Raw genomic sequence first — 27,379 nt, 5'->3', positions numbered from 1 at the left:
GTAAAATTTGAACGGATTCACCGATTTGGCTAGGGTTTTTTTGCATTATGTTAATTTCACTTATAGAATACATAGGTAGAGGGGTAGAGGCAGAGATCCTGTGGCCTCTTGGTAGCAAAGTTAATCCCAGTTCTAAATGAAGGTATGGGCTATTAACATCAAGATGCTTAGGAGCCGAGCCTTACTATCATCACTTTAACAGTAATACTGAATCTTTAATGAGTCCTTGTTATGTACCTGCTAAAATCGCTTCTTGCAGTATTATTTAGTAATATTGCCGTTTTGTTGTTTGATATGACACCTTGACGTACCACAATACAACAATAGAAAAAAACCGACTGTCGAATTTCTTCCAAACTGCCATATTGATCATTGGCTCGGGAGGATGTAATAATTCAAATAATATATACATCCAAAACTGTTTAGATATTTAGCAGTAATGGATGAATAAATAAACATGTACGTACTTACATGAGCCCTAAAAACACACTCCTTTTTTAGGTAGTCGTCTTATGAATGAATCCATATAATATGTAGCCATAACCCAAGCTACGCTCACTTTGGGGCTAGACGGCGATGTGTGTATTGTCGTAGTATTTATTAATATTATTATGTCGCAGTATAATTTGACAGATACGAGTATTTGCGAAAAACCTAGCAAGATAACAAAAAAGCGGATAATTAGTACCAAGAACGATTTCGTATTTATTTTCTTACCTACTAATAAAACCCTGTTTCCATAACCCAGTTTGATTATTTGAGAACATAAATAAATTCATGTGTTATTGGGTAATTAATGCGTATTTATTACCGCTTAAATGCTTGCGGATTGAGTTCATTTCTCGTAATACCTGAGACTATTGATCAATCTAAGCCAATACCAAAAATAAATGTAGAATAAGATGTAGAATATACTTAATCTTACACATGAAGACTTGAAGTTATAATTATAGCCATAAAGCCGATTCTAACAAAAGAACAGAGCGCCCTAACGTAACATTTTTTCTCCGGCCTTTGTCCTAACATCTGCGAAAAAAATCCTCATTGTAGCTAAAACTAGATTTTTTTTTCTGTACCTGTGTTTAATCAGAGTTAATGAAAAAGTAGCTTTTTGTAATTTGTCACCCTTGTCACAAATAAAATAATTGTCTCACTCAAGAAATTTCCTTGGTTGCCTTTACAAAATTATTATTATACGATCTTTACCAATCGTCCTAGGTTTTTCACAAAACTTCGACGTTTGCATATCACCCTGCGACACTAAGTGCACTTACAAAAAAAAAAAGCAAACAATAGTAGGTAGCTCAACTTGCATCAATGTAAGGTATGAATGTTATCTGCATCACCTCACTGACACGCTGTTATCGCACCGTATTATTATTATGTACACAGATGCAATTTGAATTATCGTGTTGCCGACCAAAATTAATTGCTCAGTAATCTAAGTAGAACGTTTCGTTGGGGGATAGGTTACTAGGTGCACAAGAGGTTTTAGGCTGTTCTTCCACTAGGAATGTGTTTCGTTTATCATCATCGACGGCCGAGTGGCGCAGTGGGCAGCGACCCTGCTTTCTGAGTCCAAGGTCGTGGGTTCGATTCCCACAACTGGAATATGTTTCTGTGATGAACATGAATATTTTTCAGTGTCTGGGTGTTTATCTGTATATTATAAGAATTTATGTGTATTATATACATAAAAAAATTTTCATCAGCTATCTTAGTACCCATAACACAAGCTACGCTTACTTTGGGGCTAGATGGCGATGTGTGTATTGTCGTAGTATATTTATCATCATCATATCCTCACTACAGCTTGGCTAGCACAGGCAGGAGACAAAAATGATATCCTCCGATTATATCTCCTGACAAGGAATACAATTAACGTGTACCGATTGCTAAAGCCAGGGAACATGGAATAAGAGAAGTTTGACCTCGTATATTATTTCCACTTGTGCGCAAAGGAGGACGCTTAAAGGAGCACCAGTTTATACTGTAATTTATATGGGTACCCCGAGTCGGTATCTACGTGACGTACCGGAACGCTAAATCGCTTGGCAGTCGTAATTAGTCAGGACAGAATCCTCTCGTTAGAACAGATCTGACAAAATTCAGTAATTATAAATTTACCGAGCCTTTGACCTCACACCTCGTTCCACACCGACCACAGCGTTCCCCGCTGCGCCAGAGCGGACGTCTCAGTACATTCGTATATATACACTGATTGACTTAGAGATTCGTTTTTACTCACGATATTACCATCTTCACAATGACTGCTTAAGGTATGGGATACAACAGCAATAAATGAGCGAGCTTTTTATTGTGATGTTATTGTGCAGTGCTCTGATAGTTAGTTGATATAGCTAAGGGAGGAAATACATTTTTATATTTTCCCCGGGAGATAATTGTCTCCTGCCAATGCTAGCCGTGCAGGGCACGGTTCTCCTCCCACAATAAGGAGTTAAGGCCGTATTCCAGATGAGGACGGGTTAGATGGGTGGTTTGTTTCGTTGCTAAGGTCTAAATAAATTGTAATTATTTACAGTAGTAGTTACTATTTACAGCTTATAATAATAATTATTATTATTTACTATTAATATAATACTGACAGAACGCTACTGGTTAATAAGAAGGGGAACCAAAAAGTCTATTTATTAAAATGCGAAAAAAATTTAAATTAGGACCTCAGCTTTTAACGATCTTTCTCAAACGCGTGTCGCAGCCATCCCACGTGCCACTGGCGAAGTAAATTATACCCAATTGGTAGAAACTTGAGCCGTGAAATCAAAATTGAGTTAAATTGAAGTTTGACATCTTGGTGATGGACCAGTCATAGTTGAGGGACTCGGAGGTCACTTCACGGGGAAGTGCGTAATGCGTAAATACGATGTAATGTAATAATAATAATGTTCTAATGAAACCCAATTCAAAATTCAAATTCAAAAATTCTAAAAAAATTTAAAAAAATTACCCGACTAAGTTTGAAGGGGTCTTCTTAGACCAGGTGTAATTCAAGCTATATGAATAAAGAATTTTTGAATATTTTTTGTTATCTGGCGATAACGAAAAAAATTACCCGACTAAGTTTGAAGGGGTCTTCTTAGACCAGGTGTAATTCAAGCTATATGAATAAAGAATTTTTGAATTTGAATTTTGAATTGGGTTTCATTAGATCAAAAAAAAAGTCCACGGATCCATACACCCATATATTAAAAACAGGCCACAATAACCCTATTGTGATAAGGTACTATGATTTTCAATCGATCTTCAATATTACTCAAAAAAAAAAATATGACCGTATAAGGTGACCTTTTCCTTTACAGTATGTTATTGTGTAGCTAAGATAAAAATCAATGAAAAATTCTGATTGCAGGACGTACGCGAGGAGTTTACGTCTAGCAGCCTAGTTGGTAAGGCTTCGGCTTTCCTTTCGTGGAGACTGAGTTCGAGCCCCGGCACGCACCACTGACTTTTAGGAGTAATGTGCGTTTTTAATTTAATACTAGCGGACCCGCGCGAAGTCGTCCGCGAATGAGCCGACTTAAAAAAATATTCGTATGTTGTGGCGGACTGTTTTACAGAACTTTAAAGAAACAACAATTCCGATATACTTACTACATAATTCCGTCGATTGGCGTAACGTTTACCGTTTACGCATCGCACGCATCAGAATCTCTCAACAAAAATATTTTTTGCAGTTTTTGCCCGAGATTCCAATATAAATGAATCGTAGCTAGATCCATTTATCGCCCCCGAAACCCCCTGTATACTAAATTTCATGAAAATCGTTTTAGCCGATTCCGAGATTCCAATTATATATATATTTATCGATAAAACACGAATAAAATGACATTTTCTAAAAATTAATCCTAGCTAGATCGCTTTATCGCCCCCGAAACCCCCTGTATACTAAATTTCATGAAAATCGTCGCCGATTCCGATATTCCAATTACATATATATACATATAAATAAGAATTGCTCGTTTAAAGATATAAGATTACTTGCATTAACCGTGAAGGAAAACATTGTTGGGAAACCTGCATGCCTGAGAGTTCTCCAGAATCAGTTCTCAACGGCGTGTGAAGTCTGCCTAGACCGTTCTCATTTTTAGAGGAGACCCGTGCCCGGTAGAGGGAAGGTAATGCGTTGACGATGACAATGATGATAGAAATATATTCAGCAGTGGACATTCTTATTGAATTTATAAATTTCGTAACGTAAATCTCACTTAATGAACCAAAGTTCTATACGCAATGTACCCGGAGAGCATCACGGTATCTCGAGTTCAGATCGCTTTGACTTTGTCACGTGTAACCTATCAATCACGCAAACTGTATATTAAAGTGTAGTAATATCGGGAGCATCACTTAAGTCTCGCCTCACTTTGTCATCGCCGCGTAGCCTATTTAGCTTGCTGAAATGTCAAGGACAGTGCAAGTATAATAAACGATATGTGTTATTCCTAGTAAATAACATCGTTATAACGACTGAGACACCATGCTGAATTTTTGCAGCGTCCCGAGTCTCACACAAGACTGAAGTGTATCGAAAATGCACCCACCGGCGCAATGTCGTGAACATGTTTGGCTGTGAATTGGTGATGGCATTGTGGTTAGGACTTCGGCTGCACTTTTCGGGGGCCGAGTTCCCAGATCGCAGAATCTCAGCGCGAACCTCAAACTTTTCGTTTGTGCGTTTAAAGCAATTAAAATATCATTTGCTTCAACGGTGAAGGAAAACATCATGATATAATGTACTCAAACGCGTATGTCGACCAATCCGCAATGATACAGCGTGGTGAACTTCTGCCTTTTACTTCAGCGTTATGGGAGTGGCAAAAGTAAAAAATTATTCGTCCTTCAAACGAGTTTAAACCTTATTGCATTTAAAGACCAAGTAGTAATGATATTGTTTCAGTAAAATCCTACTCAACGCAGCAAAACAAATAAAATGAACTATGCTATGATAGCCAAATGCCAGTGGAACGTTAAACGATCTATAGTCGATTTCTTTGTTGTTATGATGTAGTGGAATCTTTTCTTTAATATTTAGTTTTAAATAATACTCATTCGTTTAAATAAGAAAAGTCGCAGAGGACTGCAAGCTTATTCTTGCGGGTAACTTTATCTTAATAAATATCCGAAGTGGAGAATGGATACCCATTGGAGCCCACCAACCCGCATTTTTTAGTGCATTTCGATGAAAGTGAGGAAAGCATGTATTTCCAGTGACAAGAGTGGGAATGAGTGAAGATTACAGTCACCTAGCTAAGTTAGTTACAAACTTTTATAAAACAAACTATTAATCATCTGCGGAAAATTACCACACAACTAAAATCAACAGTAATTTTTAGTTAAGTAAATAGACACTTTTTTTCAACATGTCAATAATGCAGTTGTTACCTTTCTGCCAAACTTAAAGTGAAACATATATTATAGTAGCAACTTCATCAAAAAGGAATAAATACTTTTCTTTATATTTAATTCACTAGCAAAGAAGTTTATGAAAGCCAACGGTCATTCATAATACTCAAGTAGGCAGCGGTCTCCCATAAAAATTAACCGGTCACTCGTAATAATCATCCAGCCATTAAAATTTTAGCTGTTTTGGAGAATTCTTATTATTAGAAAACCCTAAAGTGTGCCACTTTATTGTTTTAATTAAACGCACTATAGATATATTATGAAGTTGCAATCCCAAATTACGTTATTAAAATGATTGAAAATTCAAACAAAGTTTGGTTTGTATGGCTTGGAACAACAGTAAAAAAATGGAAAATTAAAAAGCACTAGCGCGAAAAATCCAACATTCTGCACGATATACAGATTAAAAGTACCACTTTTTTCGGTCCAAAATAATGTTTTTTTGTTCATAGCGTTTTTTTTACGTTGTATCTACCTAACTATACACCTACTTTTAAAGAATAAAGAAAATATGTATAAAATATAGGCCTGAAAGAAATCCACATATACCTACATATAGGGTTCATTAAATCCAATTTATATTCTTATATTCGTGGTATTTTACTAGTAGGGCATATAAGCAAAACATATGGACATACCAACCACAAAACTGTATCCAGACAAGTAGGTACTATTATATAGGTATCAACCTTTCTTCTTCTTGCCCTTATCCTAAGCCAGCCGTCCTATTATACCACCAATTTCTTATGTAAAATGAGTAGATAGTTAGCGCTCTTTTTACATGCATTTATATATTATCATTTTGCTTCCCCACTAGGCTTTTAAGTTGATAGGATAAAATTCCTCCATCAGCAATCATGGATTTTACAGAGGCTATTTTCAAACATTAGCATGAAATTATTGTCCTGGCTTACAAAAAATAGAGGACTACAATGTTGATGTTCTGACACATGTATCCTCATAATCGTGAACTTCGACATCAGGCTAGCCACCATCAAAGTATGGCTATAAAGGCCTTAAGTACTTAAAAGCTACGTAGGTATTATGATTGTGCCCGCTGCCGACAAAGGTAACTTGTAGTAAAAGTAGTAAATAAAAACGTAACTATTTACAAGTATTATTATTAATGTTTTCGGTTATTTTGCGAAAAACGTAGGTCATTCGCAAAACAGCGGAAAATGGAGTAGGTAAAGACGAAGAGTGGTGTGCCGAGTGCTAGAAAGGTGCTTCTTATGCCCTAAAGCATTAATTTTATTATCTTTTACATCACTGTTATTTTTTTTAACCAATAAATAGTACTTCGTTAAAGAATATTTTTTGTATTACTTTTTGAATGGTTTGAATATAGATTTTTAAAGCCTACCTATTCGCTTAGTGTTATTGTTTAACATGCTTAAGTAAACAAATTCTTACTTTACAGTATAGATGATCGAAAGTAACTTTCTAATCTAAAATAACTAGATTGCATAGAGCCGTGTGTGCGAAACTACTCGCGATCCTCATACAAATTAGAACTGGCGTGGTTCTGTTTACATTTCAATATTATAACTAGCCGGGCAATAGAATCATCACACTGCCTTACACGTAACTACTACCTGTGAATGTTGCCATCTATTCTATGGTGTATCATAACAGAATTGGTAATCTCCAGCAGACGCGAAATGTTGAATAGTTGACTTGACTTATTAATTCTGTACTACCTAGGTATTTACTTTGTGGACTGTGCATAACTGTCCACCTTACTGCCAGCGTTATAACCCTTAAAAGACATTTGGATCTAACAGGAAAAAACTGGCAACGGTTTTGGAATATCTTTAAAACATATCTATGCCACTGTCTTAGAAAAGCCACTTCACAGTTTTCCTTAATATTTTCACTGTTATCTTGCCTCATCGTAATAAAAAATCTATCACATTTATTTTAGAGCAAATCAATGTAAATTTGTGGTACAAAAACACCCTTATGAATTAAACAGGTTTAACTCAGATTGCAGGTTAAAGATCATTATAAGTGATAAGGTATTTGCAACCTAAGACTGTGTACTGTGTACTTAGTTAAGTACCTATCTTTGTTTTGTCTCTGTGTTTCGTTGCAGGATATTTGATCCGTCAGACATAGAATGTTTCTTTTTTATTATTATAGGAAAAGCATGCAGTTGACGACAACGTGAAGTCTTAAAAATTGGGGCGCGCGGCGTCTAGAATATTACAACACTTTTGCTAAGGTATTCCAATACTGCATATAATATTTTTACGGTTTTCTTGATAAAATAGAGTCGTTCAAAATCAAATGTACTGCGTAACTAGTATTGCTAAACATCTCGCTAGAAATACAGGATTACCAGAAAAAGAATGCACTGATTTTAAAGTTAACGTTTCTGTAAGTTAGTTCAATTGTAGCCGGTCGGAACTAAATCACGAGTGCCTGGCGCAGGTATTGTTTGTAAGAATTCAATAGAGATTGTAAGATTGACGTTATATTTAGTGATTATCTTAAAGTGGCTGAAAGTTATATTTTTTGGGAAATTAATGATCACATCTTTTAAACTTCAGACCGGCTAAGAAATGTAAATAAAGTCCATAAGTTTCTTTATTGTAGAACCGTATAGGATTAACACTAACAAGAACTATGCACTAACCGGGCTGTTGCGGCGGCAATAAAGGTGGCATGGCGGGTGGTGGAGGCGCTGACGGCGGAGGTGGTGGCGCGTACGGCGACACGCCGGGAGACCCGGGTACAGAGTCACAGCTGGCTGAGCCAAAGGAGCGCGGTGGCGGTGGAGGTATCACTGGACTTCGTGGGGCTTTAACTATAGGAGGCTCCGGCCGGTCCAACTCCACTCTAGGGTCCTGCGAGCCGGACTCTATAGCGCGCGCTCTCGCCTCGTCCTGCGCCTGGGCACGCCTCAAAGCGGTCTGTAGAGCCATGACCCGCTGGCGGTCAGCCGTTAGGCGGCACTTCTCACAGGTGCAGTACCGGTACTTGCAGTAGCGTTTGTGGCCCTTCAGCTCGATCTTCAGGCGGTGGTTGCGGCAACGCGCACAGTTGGGCGGCGCGCGAGGCACCCCCGAGCTGCTAGCGCCGGGGTCGGAGCGATCGTCGCATTCGTCGGGAGTGCGGCGCCTCCACGAGCCCACGGACACCATGGCGCGGTCGGTACTCAGTGTAAACACTTCGCGATGTTTGCGCTTCGCGCTGCACGGTGAGCGGACGACGTGCAACGCGACGCGTGGTCACGATGCGACTGATTGCCCGCCGCCGGCTGCACTGCCCCGCCCCGCGTCCCACCTCGCCGCGCTACTGCATTTATTGCTGTGCACGATGCAAGTGTGCATTCCCTGGCTCTATAGAGTACTGGATGTGACACAAATATAAACGAACCTAAAAGGTTTTAATCACTTTCCATGCGAATACCGCGGATATAATTATTATACTGCAGTTATTATACTGAAACACAGTTTTTTATTCAAGTAGTGAAATGTAGAGCGATTGAAAACTCTCTACATTTTTACTTTGTAACGACGAGATATCTACCTATAGTTACGTAAGTAGAAGAATATCCCTACATTCTGTATGTTACGGCTGATTCAAATGATAATAAGCAAATGATCAAATTTATTCCTCATGCGCATGATCTAATGTTTGGAAATTAGTTCTTAGTTAAATAAAGGCACGAATATGTCTTATAATTTTCTTTCCTTATTTATACAGGTTGGCTTAATTGCAAGTAAATAGTCTGGTGTAATATTTAGGCAGGCACTTTCCTCATAAGTCAATTCAACAAAGTTGCATTTTGCAAGTTGCTATTTCTCTTTAGAATAAGGCAGGTAAAACCAGATCAAAGCAAAAGCGGCAAGCAAAATGTTTATGACAATAGAAAAACACCACTGCAATTGCTGCAAACTCTTCATGAATGTTAGTAACGACGGAGTGGAGTGGCAAGAAGAGGGCGGCAGAAAGTGGAGAGGCGAGAAGTGGAGTGGAATAGAGTGAATCCATTACTTTAAACTTTATTTTAAATTTTAGTTTGCTGTTTTTACGAAGTGAATAAATTGTTGATTTCAAAAGAATTAAGAGTAAGTGTTATTTTTGTTTTAAACTCAATATTACAATGTTATGTGACTAAACTCTCTGTTATGGTATCTACATCTTTACTACTAGACAGTTTTGAACATTCAGGATTAATAGAGGACAACGATCAAACTAAAGTCGTTACACCTAATAGCTAAAAATAGTAAGCTGACATACTGAAATTAGTTAACTACCATATTACGACCAAAAATAAAAAGTTCATAAGTTTTGGATGAAATTTATTTATATATATATTTTTTTATATATTATTTTCATATTTAATAAACAAGTCTATTTATGAAAATTGCGTGGACGAAGTAATATTAAATTATAGAGAACCTATCATACTTATAATTTATATAGAGAAGGAGTTCAGAGCAAATTTTTTTAATTATGCATATATTTAATCAAATACATCCACTACCATGCATTGATTATACCGCGTATTTTACACATACACGCATATTACCCCTTTTTTAATAATCTTTTGGGATATAATTTGTATGAAAAAAAACAGGCAAATTGACAGCGACATCTGTGTTTAAATAAATATAGTTTTTGACATTAGAATCTTAAGAATGTTCAAAGTTAAAATTTGAATTAATTTTGCTAGAATTTTTTTCTAAGATTTACTTTTTTTATTTCTAGATTAAAACATTGGTTATATTACATTGACATGGCTATGATTGTTGCTTGTTGGAGCTTCTTATATTTAAAATAAATTAAATATGTAATCATTTAAAACTTTGATATTCATTTTTGTGGAATCTATTGTTTTTAGCAAGAACGTAGAGTTATTTATAACTTTTATACCCAATAAAAAACTAATAAAAAACCGAAATATTTGTCAAATGTTTCAAATAGTCATCATTATCAACTATTAGTTCTCACTATTTGCACTCACGCTCTACAAGGCACGGGTCTCCTACACAGAATGAGAAGGTAAATCCTTCTCTGTCTGCGATCCTAGTTCACCGCATTAGCCTTCACACGTCTTTGAGAAAGTTTGTACCTGAACGAAAGTACTGGTATTCTCACGATGTTGTCTTGTACCATAAAGCAAGCGATATTTAATTGCCTCAACCCTGAAAAGTTAGATGCCCTGAGAAGTTAGGCCCCCGAGAGGAAAGCCAAATTCTTACCCATTACGCTATCACCACCCTCTATCAAAAAGATATACTTACCCACGAAATTAAACATCGCTTGATCAGTTTTAAATGCGATATAATAAATGGGTCGCCAACCCGTATTGGCACAGCTTGTTGGGTCTGTGCTCTAACAACGTCTCAATAAGCTGCGGATGATGATAACAAATGGGAAATCTGTGGCTATTACAGTGCCACAGCCATGTGACAGCTTCGAAAATAAGTTATAATGCAATATCTGACGGGCGATCCTTCTCACTATAAAATATCACGAACACAATGCACGCTAATAAAGGCGCCCGTCTTGCGTAGTGTCAAATGATGCAAAAGCGTCGTATCGTATCGTAGCATTTCCATCCGATCGCGTGCAACGTACGCTCGTGCAAATCTCTTGTAACCACACCACTATTCCGCGTGTGTGCGTTCACTTGGAGGTGTGCGTTGCATTCAAGACGTTGGATGCGTGCGTTACGTCACAGAAGATTGGAACGTGTGTTTTACAATCCAGTATCCACTTTTAAGCTAATGGCACCAATTTTAATGTAGCTGGTAGGCATGGAATTTGCACGAAACCGAATTTATAGGACGCATACCGCTTTGACAGACGCCTTTATACCTAACGAGTAATAATGGCAGATCTGAATACAGTTGTCACCACCTCTTCCCACGGGTGTCATATCAGGCGTCTAGGAGAATATAGAGGCGTCTAAGGTTCTCCTTCTCCGGGCAGCTGTGTGTTCTGTGCTACTACTTTTTTTTTGTTGGCGGGGGGAAATCTTTTTAAAAGATACTCGATTCTCTGCAGAAGAATTCGGGTTATGTGGTGAATTCTACCCACTAAAACCCCCTCGGTAGCCAGCCTCAGTATATATTGGGAGGCTCCCGGATCTCCAAGGAACGCACCGGTGCCTCCCTCAACACAAAGCTTGTAGCTCGTCCCGGGAAGAATGATTCCCGACCTCATATACGTAAGTCACTGTGAGGTTGCTTTGCTTTAGCATTCAGCAAGCGGCTGTCTTCCAGGGTTGCCAGATCGGTTCTTCCTGTTATCGGGATCAATAACCGATTTTTCGGGATTTTAGGGCTTAGGTCGGGAGAAATAAAAAAATAAGTTAATAATGTTAATTACACATAATATATTATGTAAACAAAAATATTTTTACATTGCACTGTAGATATAAGAAAAAAAAACATAGTAGGTATTTGTGACATAAGATAAAAACCGAATGAGCATGTTCATTGTTTTTGTTCTTGCCATAAGTATTTGTATTTTTTTTTTGTGTGTTGTTTGCAAGTTTCGTTTGACGAAAATGTGAACTTTAAATTATCGAACTTGTTTTTCGGGAGATTATTTGCTTTGTCGGGAGTCGGGAGGACATACAAAAATTCGGGAGAATTCCGCCAATTCCCGACTGTCTGGCAACCCTAGACTCTTCCCAGGGTCGAAGGTAGACCCTGATGTCCCTTCGTGACAGACTGTGCTACTACTATCTACTGCGATCACCTACTCATTTGCCCAGCGTGGTGATTATAGGCTAACCTTCTCATTATGAGAGACCTTTTGTCCAGCTGTGGACTGTTATAGGCTATAAATGATACCGTTACTTTTTATACAAAATAAAAACTTGACCACAGAGACACTGCTAATATATTCATCATCCTCATTATTCAGCTGGCAACTATGGGAAAATAGTTTTTTAATTATTTATTTAAATAGCGAATGCCCGCAACTTCATATGTAGAATTTCCGATATACCGTATGAGAGATCTTGTGAGAGATGAAAGCGGAGGCGGATGCTTCCAAGCAACCTTGTCATTAAGAAACTCATCAATTGTATAATAACCTCGCTGTAATAAATGTGTTTTAACACATTCTTTAAACTTATGCATTGGTAGGTCCAAAATTACCTTAGGAATCATATTATAAAAGCGTATACTCAATCCCACAAATGATTTCTGCACCTTTCGCAGACGATATGCAGATGTCACTAATTTATGACCATTTCTTGTAAGTCGACTGTTTATATCCACTTTTTGTTTATAAAGACTAATATGTTGTCTTACAAATACTATATTGTTATAAATATATTGTGAGGCTACCGTAAGTATACCAATTTCTTTAAATTTTTCACGGAGGGATTCACGTGATTTAAGTTTATATATTGACCGTACAGCTCTTTTCTGCAATATGAATATAGTTTCAATATCAGCAGCTTTGCCCCATAATAAGATCCCGTAAGACATCACACTATGAAAGTACGCGAAGTAAACAAGTCTTGCTGTTTCTACGTCAGTAATCTGTCTAATTTTCCTGACGGCGTAGGCAGCCGAGCTTAGTTTACCTGCTAGTGTATCTATATGGGTACCCCACTGAAGCTTACAATCCAAGGTCATGCCCAGAAAAACTGTGGAATCTTCCATTTTTAGTGATTCTCCATTTATTATTATATTTTTATTAACTTTCTTTACATTTGGTAAAATAAATTCCACACACTTAGTTTTTTTTGCATTTAAAAGTAAATTATTGACAGTAAACCAGTGCGACACATGCGACATAGCACGGCTTACATCGTCAGAGTTGTCTCTACCTCTATCAGTTTTAAAAATTAGAGATGTATCATCTGCAAACAGTACAATGTACCAGGTTTCACTGACATGGTGTGGTAGATCATTTATATACACCAAAAATAGAAAGGGACCCAAGATTGAACCCTGTGGGACACCCATTGACGTAGCCGACCCCTGCGACTTAATGTCTTTTATGCAAACCCTTTGGGTTCTGTCACTGAGATAAGAGGCAACCAAATTTAGTGCAACGTTTTTGATACCATAATGGGCTAGTTTAAGAAGCAAGGTTTTATGATCAACACAATCGAATGCTTTGGATAGATCACAAGAAACACCATGGCATTCTGCGAACGTTCCCAGGCATCGTACACATGTTTTAAAAGTTTAGCGCCTGCATCCGTGGTGCTACGACCTTTAGTAAAACCGTACTGCTCCCGATGTAGTAAGTTATTTACATTGAAGTGATTCAAAAGCTGATTTAATATAATTTTTTCAAAGACCTTACTAAGAGCTGGTAAGATTGAAATGGGTCTGTAATTGTTAATGTCGTTTTTATTGCCAGATTTAAATAGAGGTATAAGTTTACTATGTTTCATTAAATTTGGAAAAGTACCTCTATCAACACATTCATTAAAAAGTATGGCTAAGTAAGGGGCAATAACGTCTATAATGTTAGATATTACCATTACAGACATACCCTATAAATCACCGGTTTTTTTCTGTTTCAACAACTTAAAATTCTTTATTATATCATATACAGATATATGTTTAAAATTAAATAAAACGTTGCACTCATTTACGTTGTTCCTCAATAAACTCTGAGCTGCAGTAGGTAAAGAATTAAGTGAATCAGTCAACAAAATAGGAAAACTCTGAAAAAAGTTTTCAAAGGTACTTGCAACCTCACTGTCAGCGGTAACTTTATTATCATTAATAATTAATTCAAAGTTTACGTTGCGAGATTTAGCTTTCCCAGTTTCATTATTAACAATTTTCCAGGTTGTTTGTACTTTGTTATCCGATTTTATTATTTGATCCTTAAAGTATAGCGACTTAGCATGAAAGCAAACGTTCTTAAACGTTTTAGAGTACATTTTTACGTGTTGTAGGAAAGCTGGAGTATAGTTATATTGTTTTTCACTATAGAGCTCATACAAATTATCTCTACTTTTGTATATGCCAATAGTTGCCCAATCGCTAAACTTTATTTTTTTATTGAAATCTATATGTTTGAAATTGAATATTTTGTTAAATTCATTTTCTATAATATTAAAGAGCGTACCATAAATGCTGTCAGGATGACCGTTCTTAAAGACTAGGGCAGGAATTTTGGATGATATTTCACCTTTGAATCGCGTCAATTTGCTCTTAGTTATCGGCCTACACTTGACAATATGTTCATCTTTGTTTATATTACTCAAAACAGTAATTTGTTGGCCACAATGATCTGATCTTAAGTTGGTTATTATCGATTTACCTAAGATATCACAGTTGAGAAAAATATTATCTAAACATGATGCTGAGGTTGCTGTGATTCTAGTAGGTTCACTAAAAGCATAATTTAAATTAAAACATTTAAATAAGTTTAGCAACCTAGTCGTAGTTGCATTACTAAGTAAAATATCAACATTAAAATCCCCGCATACTATTATAACATACAATTAACTTAATATAATTTTTATGAAATAAATTCAAATTTGTAATAATGATTAGTAAAAATGTTATAAAAAAATATTTAATAATGTAATAATTGGTAGTAGAATAAAGGCTTTTTATTTATTTTATTTTACTTTATTTACTTTTATTCCTTTACTAGTTAGCCCCTTACTGCAAACCATAGCATAGAAAATTAAGCTGAATGTTAATTGTAAGTATATCATGGAATTCCGCAAAGTAACGCTTGCTTCCAATGTGCAATCCAATGTTCAGGTGAAGATATCAGCCTCATGAGCCTGTAATAACACCGCCAAGCAAGTGCCCATGAAAACTTGTCTGCGTAAGTCGATATCCCATGGACCTGGATGATTATTTTCAACTATCACACCCGCATTCATGAGTACCGATTAGGTCAATAGCACCTGGATCTCGGCCAGTATCACAAATAGAAACTTCGAAGTTGGAGCTTTGGTCAAGTGTATATTTTTAACCATCGACGCAAAAAAGCGTAGGTATAGCTTAATATAAACCTTCACTGCTGTGTTCCGATTTCGGGTGTTGGAATAAACCAAAAGTTCTAGTATTGGATAGAGGCAGGCGTTACTTTGCGAAAATCCATGATATACTATGAAAATTAAGCTTAATTTGCTGTACTCCGCGAAAAGCAGGAGAATCTGTATGGTGTTAATTTAATTTCTTCAATCCTTATACGCCACACTAAACAGATCTTCGGAAATGTACCCTCTACGCACGTTTCGCTCCGAAACCGAAGCATCCTCAGGAGATGTTGTCTTTAAAGTCAATATCTCCTGAGGATGCTAGTATAGCAAATTAAGCTTAATTTTCATAACACAAAAATTCTAGTCTATGACGCATACTGGCCAGCGGGAACGCAACTGTGATAAGTGTTTAGTTGTCTTTAATTATTGTTATTCTAAGCTGTAACTTTCGCATTCTTTTTTCAATTACTTTTTATTTTTTCTGTACAACATTTATTACTCCGATTACTTTCATTAAAAAATGCAGACGTATAATCTTTTCCCAGCAACCAATATATTACCATCAATGGGTATGTTTAAGGAGCGGTGACCCGTCTGATCAATAGTCCCAGATGACGGGACATCGGGTCGTGTCGGGCAGGATGGGGCTTTACACGACCCGGGTAAGACAACAGTTTGCCGTAGCCCATAGCGAGGCAAATGAGGTCGGGAGAATATTTTCGCCCGGGACGAGCTCTACATGCGCTGTACGAGGGAGGTACCGGTGCGTTCTTAGGAGATCCCGGAGCCTCCCAAATAAGTGCCGATGGTGGCCACCGAGGGGGTTTTAGTGGGTAAAAACCCCACATAACCCGATCTTCCCTGAAGTCGGGTATCTTTGGAGATTGCCCAGTTTTCGACCAGGGTATGCATAAAGCAGGTAGAGAGCATAAAATGGAAAAATTCTCTCCAATACTAGTTATATATAAAAATTTGGGTATGCAGTGCTTTTGTGCATGATCCGTTTTCTGCTTGATCCGATACTCTAGAAAATTAAATTTCTCCTTTAAGTAAGTTAAAGGAGAAATTTAATTTTCTTGAAGTGCAGTCTGATTTACGTTCCTGTCGTACGCTGACTTTGAGCATGCCGTTTCATAAAACTAAAGTTTTATAAGCATTCATTCATGGTCCAAGCTACTGAATTGTGGAATGGGCTTCCAATAAGCATACGACAGTCAAGGTCACTCGACATATTCAAAAATTCTGTTAAAGCCCATTATCTTTAGCAATAAAGACGACAGTGATTAACTCTTACTCATATTTAAGTATATATAGGTATATTAGTTTATTATTTTTTATATTATTAGTATTTTATGTGTGTAATCTTGATAAGTATTCGTGTGTAATTGTTCGTAAGTATGTATATAATAATAATACACCCCACCAATCGTTTTCCCTTGGTTTTCCTAATCCTGAGGTTGCCTGGAAGAGATCGCTACTAAGCGATAAGGCCGCCCTTTGTATCCTACTTTTTGAGTTTATTTTTGTTTTGTCCATTGTTTTTTTTCCTATTTGTGGTGTACAAATAAAGTGTATAAATAAATTATTGTTACAAAAAAATAATGAAAGGAAGAGTTATGTTTAACGCGAGAAGCAACAAAACAGGAATACCTAGGGCGTAGGCGAAGATGCTAGTATCAAATAATATTGTAATTGTCTACGCAAGGTGAATTGCGTAAGGTGCTCCGATAAATAATAATTTTACCTTAGCAATTTATGTCCTGCAACATGTTAAGAGTTGTGATTATTTTGACAATATATCTTTTATTCGACGTGACCTTTTCTTGACAGTCGCAATTTATTTAGTGTACGTTGCATGCACAATTAAAAATTCAAGTAGGGAGTACCTATTAAAAATAAAGATATGAAAGCGAATAGCGCCGCGTGTTAGACTTTCTAGGGTACGCTTGTGGGTAAGGAAGGTTATCAAAGTATTAATGATAGAGAAAAACTTGTGCTGGGATTGGGCACAAGCTATTCCTGGGATATTTTTTTGCACGCCTCATAAGCGAAGCGTTGAGGTTGTGCTCTACTCTCGACATTTCAAAAAAAGCAGTTTTCTCGAAACTGAAATTGATTTTTTGTTATTTATATTGCACTTACAGGTTAATTTGAGTACACTAATATCAAGTCAAATAATTTGTCAGGCACATAAAATACATTTCAATAACATTTTTTTTTGTTTAACCTAGTAAATAATAACATTAAACATAATCTTTTCTGGACGTCCGTGTATGGACGGGTGTATGTGGCATAAAAATTGGTCGAAAAAATGATCGTATCGGAATAATTTTTTTTTTAATTATCTAAAGTAACACACGACATAATTTCTTAGTTAATATGAGCGTTCAATTCACTGTCGTTAAATTTCCATGTAATTATTCTAGCTAATATTAATTGTAACTTTCAATGTGCAATCATTATGACATTCCCGTGTCTTGTTTACAAAAAATGAATAATAATTAATATGAAAAAAAAAATTTGTAATGAGCATTGAAAGTTTCAGTTAAAAAAATTTCAATTTTATTGTGAAAAAAATGAGATTATGAGGCGTGTACTTTTGGATTTTTTTTATTAATTTATTTCAAGTAGGCCCAGTTTAAGTAGGCACTTTTGAAACGTCTGTTTTTAGTGACACTACCACCAGTACGGAAGGCAGATTTCACCAAGAAGAGCCGGCAAGAAACTCAGCAGATTGCTCTTTTTTAACATTATTATTTAAAAAAAAATGTAATAAATATTTAAATTGTACATTTTGGTTTCTTTATTTCTTATTTTTGATAATTTTATTATTTTCTTTTTTTTCTAAGTACCTCTTTAAAAAAGGTTGTACCACTCTAATGAATTATTCGTTATTAGAGCTATGATAATAATATCAAAATAAACCCCTTTACAAATGGCATGCAAGTTATCATGTGAAATGAGTTGTTACATCATTAGGGATAAACCGCAAACAAGGCAATAGGCCGTGACAAACTAAGCAAAAGCGTTTGAGAGAGCACTTAGTTTCAATTTATCTTCTTATACGCGATTTACAAACATCTTAAATATACAAATAGATAATTCATCTGTCTATATATCTTTACTTATAACGAAGCTGTGGAGTTTGTTTCCGAACGCGCTAATCTCTTAAACAGATAATTAAAAAATGGTTTGCATTTTGAGACTCCACGGGAAAACAATGAATGTCACTTTTTTTTGCGAGTTTCGCAGCCAGCAAATCTAAAGCAAATTATTAATAGCAACGTATTGTATATATTTTTATTAAACCGAGGCAGATTTGAAACGAGTAAAGAACTTTTAAACTTTTTACTTAAAAATTAAAGTTCAAACAACTTTTAGTGTTATAAGCTTAACAGTTAAGAAATAAATAATTCCTTAATTAAGTTTTATTTCAACCAAATATTTTTTAGTTTTTTCTTATTTCAGTATTTTACATTTTTATATATATATATATATATATGTTTGGTGCCATAGTTTATATTAGAGTTGTTGTCAGTTTTGCGAACTAAATTTATATAAAAAACTTTATTTCACAAGTAAGTATATAAAGTTTTTATCTATAATTTTTTGACGTTTTAAGTTTTAGTCAATCATTCTATTTCCCGAGGTGTCTTCATTTGATATCCCGATACTTGAGGCAGGTTATGGTTTATTTAATATCACGCCAGCATTCAAAGTTTTAGCTCGGGCTGACGATGCGACGCGGTATGTCGGAATTTGTCAGCGACAACGTCCTGTACAATTTTCAAAACCCGGCTCTAAAGTTTTATGTATTTGTATGTATTTGTAAGGCCGTAGCTAGTTACCACCCCACTAACGTGCCAAGAACTTAATTCTTATTCCAGTAGGTACAATCGTAAAAAACACTTAGGGGTTGGTAAGCCATAAAACGTTTAAGGGTATGGCTTACCTGTAAAGTACGGAAGGTATAATATAAGTATTATACCTTCCATACTCCTAACAGGTTAGCCAGCTACCATCCAACCCTTGTCCTCATTTAACATTAGGGTGAGATTGCAGTTACAGGAAAACTTGTAAAGGATCTAAAAAAAAGTTTTATTATTCAGTGGCTTTGCCTTTCTTTTGCTTTTCTTTTTGGATTCGCAAGTTTTAGTGTTAAGTATGAAATGACCAAGATCTTGAAATACTCCTACGACTCGTTGCTCATTTTTTCGTAACTCCTCATCTTTAAAATAGAATACAACTCATATTCCAGATAAAAATTATATCCCCGATTATATCCAAGGGATATAATTAACGTGTCATCCTGCTAAAGCACGGGAAAAGGAAATCGGAGTAGTTTACCCCCCCGTTTAATATTACATATATATTATTTGGATATTATTTCCACTTGTGCGCCAGTGCTCTGAGAGTTGATAAAGCTGCGAGAGGAGATACATTTTTATCCTTTCCCCGGGGATATAATTGTCTCCTGTCTATGCTAGCCGTGCAGAGTGGAATCAGTGAGGATTCAAACCGAAACCCTGTTTTCCCCATAATGCACGATTACCAGTGTATATTACTTAGCCCTAATTATCTAGCACGTGTTTCCTTATCGAGCTGACTTAGTTAATTATGGTGGATCCAAATTGAATAAGTGGTCTGGTTAAATTAAACCGGAAAATAGTGGTACTGTTGCATAAATTCTTAAAAAACAGAAAATTTGCAAAGTTGGGATACCATTATAATAAAATTGTTAAGTCTCATTGATCCCGTATGTTTGTGAAAAATATTTATTCAAGGTTAGGTTAGGTTAGGTTAGGTTCGCAAAAATGGCTGTTTTTGATTTTTAACAAAACGATTAGTTTACGATAAAAATCATAAATAAAAAATTTAACACTGATAAACACTTATGCTCATCACACAAACATTTTCCAGTTGTGGGAATCGAACCCACGGCCTTGGACTCAAAAAGCAGAATCGCTGCCCACTGCGCCAGTCGGCCATCAAAATAAAATTGCAGGCACATAAAAGATGCAAAATAAAGAGGGGAGCGCACTAACGTGGCAACTCCAGTGATAATAATTTGTCATGCCAGTGTGTCTCGAGCTTAAATGTATTCAGGAACCGTCTAATAAGATCAAAAAAGGTTGTTTCTGCCGTCAGGGAGATAAAGATTGTCGTTTTGTGAAATGTGTTACCTAAACAAAACGACGAACTGTCTCATTTGACTAATAAGCGTTAAATTTAGTGTCTATTAAAAGCTGATAGTTTATTCCGATTTACGTTTTAGTAAAACTTCTTTGGGCGCGACTAGGAAGTAACTCAGATTTTCTTTTCTGACGGAAGTGACGCTTACGTCAGATGTCTGTGTAGTTTCCGCTATTTAAAAAAAAGTGTGTGCGTGTAACCTTTACGCGCGATTGAAGTAAAACTTTTATTATTATTTATTGATGAAAGAGTAAAATGGAGGTATGAAACCAAGTTGTCAGGACTTGGGTATGGGGGTACCGAGTTCAATCACTGGCACCTTTATCTTTTCGAAGTTGTTTTCGTTTGAATCAATTAAATATCACTTGCTTTATAAGTGAAAGAAGTTAACGTGAGGAAACCTACATGCCTGAGGGTTCTTCATGATGTTCTCAAAGGCATGCAATATGCATATCCCCCGTGGCTATCATGGCAGGAGACAGTTTTCTCCCCGGGAAAGGATACAAATTGTCCCACAGCTTTATCTACTCTCAAAGTACTGGCGCCCAAGTGGAAATAATATCCAAATAATATATACTTATGTGTAAAAATTAAAGGGGCATAAACTTCTCCATTAAATAATAACATATATATTATTTGGATATTATATCCACTTGTGAGCCATTGCTCTGAGAGGTGATAAAGGTGGGAAAGAATCTTATCCTTTGCCGGGGAGATAATTAATTAATGATAATAATAATGATTTCTTAGCCTGTCGCCCTGACCTCCGGCCGTTTGGTCTCCCCTGCCGGGGTGTAGTCCTCCGTCCGGTGCCAATATGTATTTATGTGTAGGTATGTTACATAAGTGTATTAATCTCTATGTATCTAAGTAAGTATATTAATGTTGTTTTGGCTCACTATTTGTATTTATTTTGCACACGGGCGTGAGAGTATATCTCGATAATAATTGTCTTCTGCCTATGCTAGCCCTGCTGAAAGAAATTTAGCATCTTCTGGTTTTATGTATTTCCCCAAAATGTTGTATAATGTGCATCAAAGCGGAGCAGAAACAGATTAAATGCAGCGTCTCAGCTGACACCTCGTTGCATAGACGTGGATCATGCAGTGTTATAGGAAATATGTGTGAAAGAATGTAATATTAGAAACACGTGTGGAAAAGAATGAAATAACTTGTTGGCTTGGACGCTTGTTAGGAACTGATGGCCTGCATATTCTTCTTCTTCCTTTCCTTTTTTTGACTTTTAGGTGTTCCAAATCGGCACGTTGTATTTCGCCAAAGTCGAAGTCGAAGGAAGATCCACAAAGGTGATTTTCAAAAAATAAAGAATATAAATATAGGGCCTGCATATTACACAAGCCAAATTAAATGATTATACAAGTCAGTGTCTTAGCACAGTTGGCACACGACCTTAAAAAGATGGCGCTGTTTTCGTACATTTATAAAATGAGATTTGTTTTTGTAATGTTAACTAACAAATTTCTTCTGTAAGCAATCACAGAGGTTAGTGAGGCCTTAATTAAATACCGGTGGGTAAGAGTAAGGTCAAATAAGAAATTAGTTACCATCAAGTGTTATTACAACAGGTGTGGCCCACTAATAACGATTTTAGTACGCACTAAGTTAAATGTTTTACGTTCCAGACGTATTCTGCAGTTCTGCAGTTTATGGTCCATAGTTATGTTATACGTTTTTGATATTTTACTGCCAATTACTGTGTGGAAAAGTTTTAATATGCACTTATAATTTATGCAAGCGTCGATCGTGAGTTATATTATATACCTATATTTGAATGTAAATTTATGTTCCCATACGGAATAGATCTACTTGTTATGTTCTTTTATGGCACCAGAATGTATTGCAGTAGAGCTTTTTGTAACAGAGCTCGTCTGTGGAAGTACCTACTACCACCATGCTTATTTCTGCCGCAAAGCAGCATTGTTGCAATGAAGTTCCGGTCTTAAGGATACGGTTGCCAGTGTAATAAGTGAATGATGATAACTCAGTGGTTAGGACGTCGAGCGCCGAGTTCGAATCTCACCACGCACCTCTAACTTTTCTAAGTTATGTGCGTTTTAAGCATTTAAACTATCATTTGCTGCAATGGTGAAGGAAAATATCGTGAGGAAACCTTCACGCCTGAGAATTCTCCATAACGTTCTCAAAGGCGTGTGACTATCCGTGCTGGGCCAGCGTGGTGGTCTGTGGGCGGTGGTGGTCCTGTACCCTTTTCATTATGGGAGGAGACCCGTGCCCTGGAGTGGGCTTGTAATGGATTGATATGATGAGGCTTAACACCTCACGTTGATGGACACAGGGTGACACTTTGTAGAAGGTACATTTCCTTGGACTTTGAATGCCATGCAAAGTGTTGATCTATGTTGAGTGTTGAGCTATGGTTTTCTACCTACCATTAGGTGGGCCACTTAGTACGTCAAACAAAACTATGAAAATATTAAAGGCGACAGTTTCTGGCAACTTCGCTGTTTTGTAACTTTCTGTCAGTTGATGTACGGTGGCGATCTGCCATCTCCATTGCAAATTTCGACGAGTATTTCAACTCTGGATGTTAAATTACGTGATAACAACAAATTGGTAACTTTTAGAAGAAGTTGCAAACAATTCTTTCAAGTTTGTCGATTTTCATACCAAATCTCAGTCTTTTAGGACAATTAATGAACTACCCTAGAATTAGTGAGTGTATCAGTCACGAAATCAACGTTTTTAATATACAAATTAAATTAAAACTACTGGGAAATAAAACAATTTTTTATTATTAAAACTCTACGTGGTTTGTTTTTAAAGACTCCAGAAAGAGTTAAGTTGTATTTTTTGTCCATCATAATAAACGCATTACCAATACGGGATTTTCTCTTAGAAAGAAAAGGGGCTAAGCCGTAGTCCACCACGCTGGCCAAGTGCAGATTGGTAGACTTCACACAGCTTTGAGAGCACTCAACGTTATGGAACTTAGGTACTTGTGCAGGTGTCCTCAAAATTTTTTGCTTCACCGTTAAAGCATGAGATATTTAATTACTTAAATTTAAAACACATAATATAACCGAAAAGTTATCAGTGTGTTCGCGGGTCGAATACGGTATCTCAAAAGGGATTAAATTCTTAACCACTAAACTATCAGCAGTAATACACTTCTCAGTAATTTTACATTGACTGTTTACGCGTCTATTACCTCCATCTCTATATACTTACCTTGATCTGTGGCGTATTATTAAAGATGGTTGCCGTTCTCCCAATGTATTTATACAGAATACAGTCTACAGTACCATTTATTCGCTCCGGCTTTCATCAGTTTATTATACGGCTGTATGAAATGATAATACACCGAACGCGAGATGCAGCCAATCATAGTGGATCGATCGGAGCCTAAATTACAGAGAAGGCTTTCAAACCCACTGCAACACACTGACAATCATCTTTGTAGGTACATAAACAATTGCAAGTTGTACTCCGCCATTTGTAACTCATTCCCCATAATTAACAAACGACGAGTTGTTCGGTGGGAGGCTGCGACCGAGGCTAGTTACCAACCTTCCGACAAAGAAGTACCGCCAAGCGATTTAGCGTTCCGGTTCTATGCAGCGTACCACAAATGAGGTTGCTGTAAAGAGGTAACTTATATTCGATTAAAAAATGTTGCGTAGTGTTTTATCATGCTCTGACATTGGAAAGGTGCTATCAGTACAAGTGAGACAAAACATTGCGAAAAACTGTGATTTAAGCTACATGTTGGCCTCAACACCGGCCCAATGTTTGACAGTTGGTCATTCTGTGTTGATTTCTTCAAAGTTTTTTGTGTAACAATATTCGCTATGCAAGCACAGGTTGGGACTTTTTAAGTTCTTAGTGTTGACGTGGCCATCATCGAGAGTACACGTGTTTATTGCACTACGATGTACTCTACGTGGACGAACGAAAGCGTTTTTTCCCATAGAAGAAACAGATATACACTTCACTATTTTTGATCTGGAAACACACAGGCCTTTGTGGGCCAGGGCCTATTTCAACGATTTCTGGCGAACTGGCGGACAATATTGGGAGATAGAGTTGGGGCTGTACCTTGTCTACCAGTAACCTATGCCTTTTGCATCTCGGCCTACTCCATCTATCCAGCGCAATTTTGGCTTCTAATCTTCTTTGCTTGGCGACTTTGTCCATGCGTTGAACATGTCCAGCCCACTGTAGTCGTAAGTTTTTTATGCGCTGGACATTGGTATTGGCTTTTAGAATTCAGTTGTCAGTTCATGATACGCGTGATACCTGATACATCTTAGACCATCACTAAACATTGAAGAACACTCAAGTATGCAGGTTTCCTCACGATGTTTTCTTTAACCGTTAAAGCAAGATATAGGATATAAGATATATAGATATTTTAAATACTTTAGATAACATACAAAAATTTTAGTTGCGTACTGGGCTTCGAACTCGACCCTTGAAAGTGAAGCGGAAGTCCTAACCACTAGGCTATCAACACTTCCGTTAGTAATTAAAATAAAAAACGTGTGTGTACTTATGTACACGCGTTAGAAGTTATACTCCTTTGGCGTAAAATCTTTTCAAAAATTTCATCTTTCAGCTTATTCTACGTTTGTAGAATAAGGTATTTAATACCTTGAAAGTTTTATTATAAGGCAATAAGAGTTAGTTAAATATATCACAAAAAAATATTTCTATATAATTAAAGAAATTGACATAATAAAAATAGTTAAATTTGGAATACTATTAGACTTATTATCGGACAACCAACATTAAAATTTGAGGTTTATGTACAATTGAATCACCCGAATGCGCCCGCAGACTTTGACAATTGAAAGTATACCTACACTGTCAAACCTTATAGCTATCTTCAGAGTGTCGGTTTTTTGTGACGGTGTGCGCGCTCAACGTAAAAATTAACTCTCATAATTTTTCCCTAAGGGGCCAAAAGAACGTTACTTCAAAAATGTTCTACCAAAAGGTATAGCTGTAAACAAAGAGCTTTATAACTATGAGCTACGATCTATTTAACGATATATTTGACGTGTCGGCGTGTCGATATTCACAAAAGACTTTACGACTTCGAGTGTACTAATATCTTACTAAGGTTCTCAAGGACTGCTGGCGTCTGTTATATAATTAAACAGATGCTTGGTCATGCAAATGGTCTTGGTCATTCTTACGTGCGGGAACCGCATGGCAGAAACTGCTGATGCTTTTGAGAGCCTGAGAGATCTTAAAAGACCGTGCCGAACTCCAAGTCGCGAATGCGGCTAATTAGCACTCTATCATAATTAAGATCGTACTTAAGAGTAGGACGCGCGATAATAATATAATTATTGCAATGTATCGAACGAAACTGGCACAGTCTGACGTGTTAGAAATTTTGGAGTTTTCTTTATGATTTAACGATTTCAGCTGCATTAGTTAGCTATATGTCGTAACGTAATGTTATAATGTCCGCGTGGACTCATGGAAACCTCCCGTAATATGTATCATTATCACGTAAACTATACGAGCACCTAACATGCTATAGAAGCGATGGTATCCCAGTGGGTAAAGCTTCGGCTTCCCTTTCGTAGGGACATACGAGTCGATCTTTAACACGCACCTTTAACGTTTCGAAGTCATGTGCGTTTACGCTTTTAAAATATCACTCGCTTCAACTGCAAACGTGTTGTGGGGAAACCTGCATGCTTGAGAGTTATCCATAATGTTTAAAAGGCGTGTGTAGTTTCACTGGGCCAGCGTGTCACCACGTGACATCACGGCCTAAACCCTTCTCATTCTCAGAGGAGAGACGTACCCTATAGTGAGCTGGTTATGGGTTCATACTAATGATGGTGATGATGATGAAGGACGAGTTTTATCTACGTAAAATTGTCTTGTAACAAGCTGACTTTTTGTAAGAATTAATATTTTGTGCCTTAAGAATGACAATTGAATATTACATTTTAGGTTTAATAAATTAGTGATATCTGCATATCGTCTGAGAAAAGTACAGAAATGCTTTTATAACATGATGACACCCTATAATATTAGATCTACCATAACCTAAGTTTAAAAAATATATTAAAACACATTTAACAAATCGTGGTTACTTCATGATTGATGAATTCCTTAACGTCAAGGCTGCTTGGAAGCAGGCCACTCCGCTCTCATCTCTCACAAAAAAGAAAAATTCTAAAGATTGTTAAATTTTAAAATTATGTTGGAAAAGAGCAATCTTCTGAGTTTCTTGCCGGCTCTTCTCAATTGAATCTGATTTCCGAACCGGTGGTAGAGTCACTACAAACAGTCTGACTTGACGCTTCAAAAGTGCTTATAAATTAGGCCTACATGAAAGAAATGAATTTTGAATTTGAATAATTATTTTGACATAAAATGCGTGATTGCGGCTTATTTATAAGAGGATTTTTGTAGTAGGTATTTATATAACACACAAATTTTTCGTTTTTCTTTTCGCTTATTTTACAAATACCTATTATTTCAGGCTGAAATCTTATTAATAGTCAAATAAAAAAATTCGTGATGAACAAACATGATGATGATATTACTATGTAGTATAGATAGGGTGTTGAAAAAGTGTATCGTGTGATTAATTATAATATTCTTTAATTTTTGATCGCTGGGTACTTGACTTAATAACCGTTTACCACGCGATATTTGCTTGTTGTACTTTAGAAATCCGTTATAAAGTTATTTACGGCACCATTACATTTTATTTTATACATTTTACGTGTATTGAAAGTACAATGCCTCGTTGTTTCAGTGGTCCAGCATTTTTGAAGTTATACTTCTTTCGGCGAGTTAGGGAAAAATGCTGAG

At 36.5% G+C, this 27,379-nt stretch overlaps 1 protein-coding gene across 5 annotated transcripts in view; it reads right to left on the bottom strand.

The window, feature by feature from the left end:
* Positions 1-8,672, bottom strand: part of LOC120632299 (protein doublesex) — a 265,049-nt gene extending 256,377 nt beyond the window's left edge. For 3 of the 5 annotated variants that reach the window (XM_039902138.1, XM_039902139.1, XM_039902137.1), the window contains exon 1: positions 8,060-8,567. In XM_039902138.1, coding sequence (XP_039758072.1) covers positions 8,060-8,567 — 508 coding nt within the window. Of the gene's footprint in view, positions 1-8,059 lie in introns of all 5 variants that reach the window. The other 2 variants (XM_039902136.1, XM_039902140.1) reach the window with 1 other exon arrangement.
* Between the last annotated feature and the right edge of the window lie 18,707 nt (positions 8,673-27,379).

This window comes from Pararge aegeria, chromosome 19 (genome assembly GCF_905163445.1).
Source record: "Pararge aegeria chromosome 19, ilParAegt1.1, whole genome shotgun sequence".
NCBI lineage: Eukaryota > Metazoa > Arthropoda > Insecta > Lepidoptera > Nymphalidae > Pararge > Pararge aegeria.
This window is presented reverse-complemented; position numbering and strand designations above follow the sequence as displayed.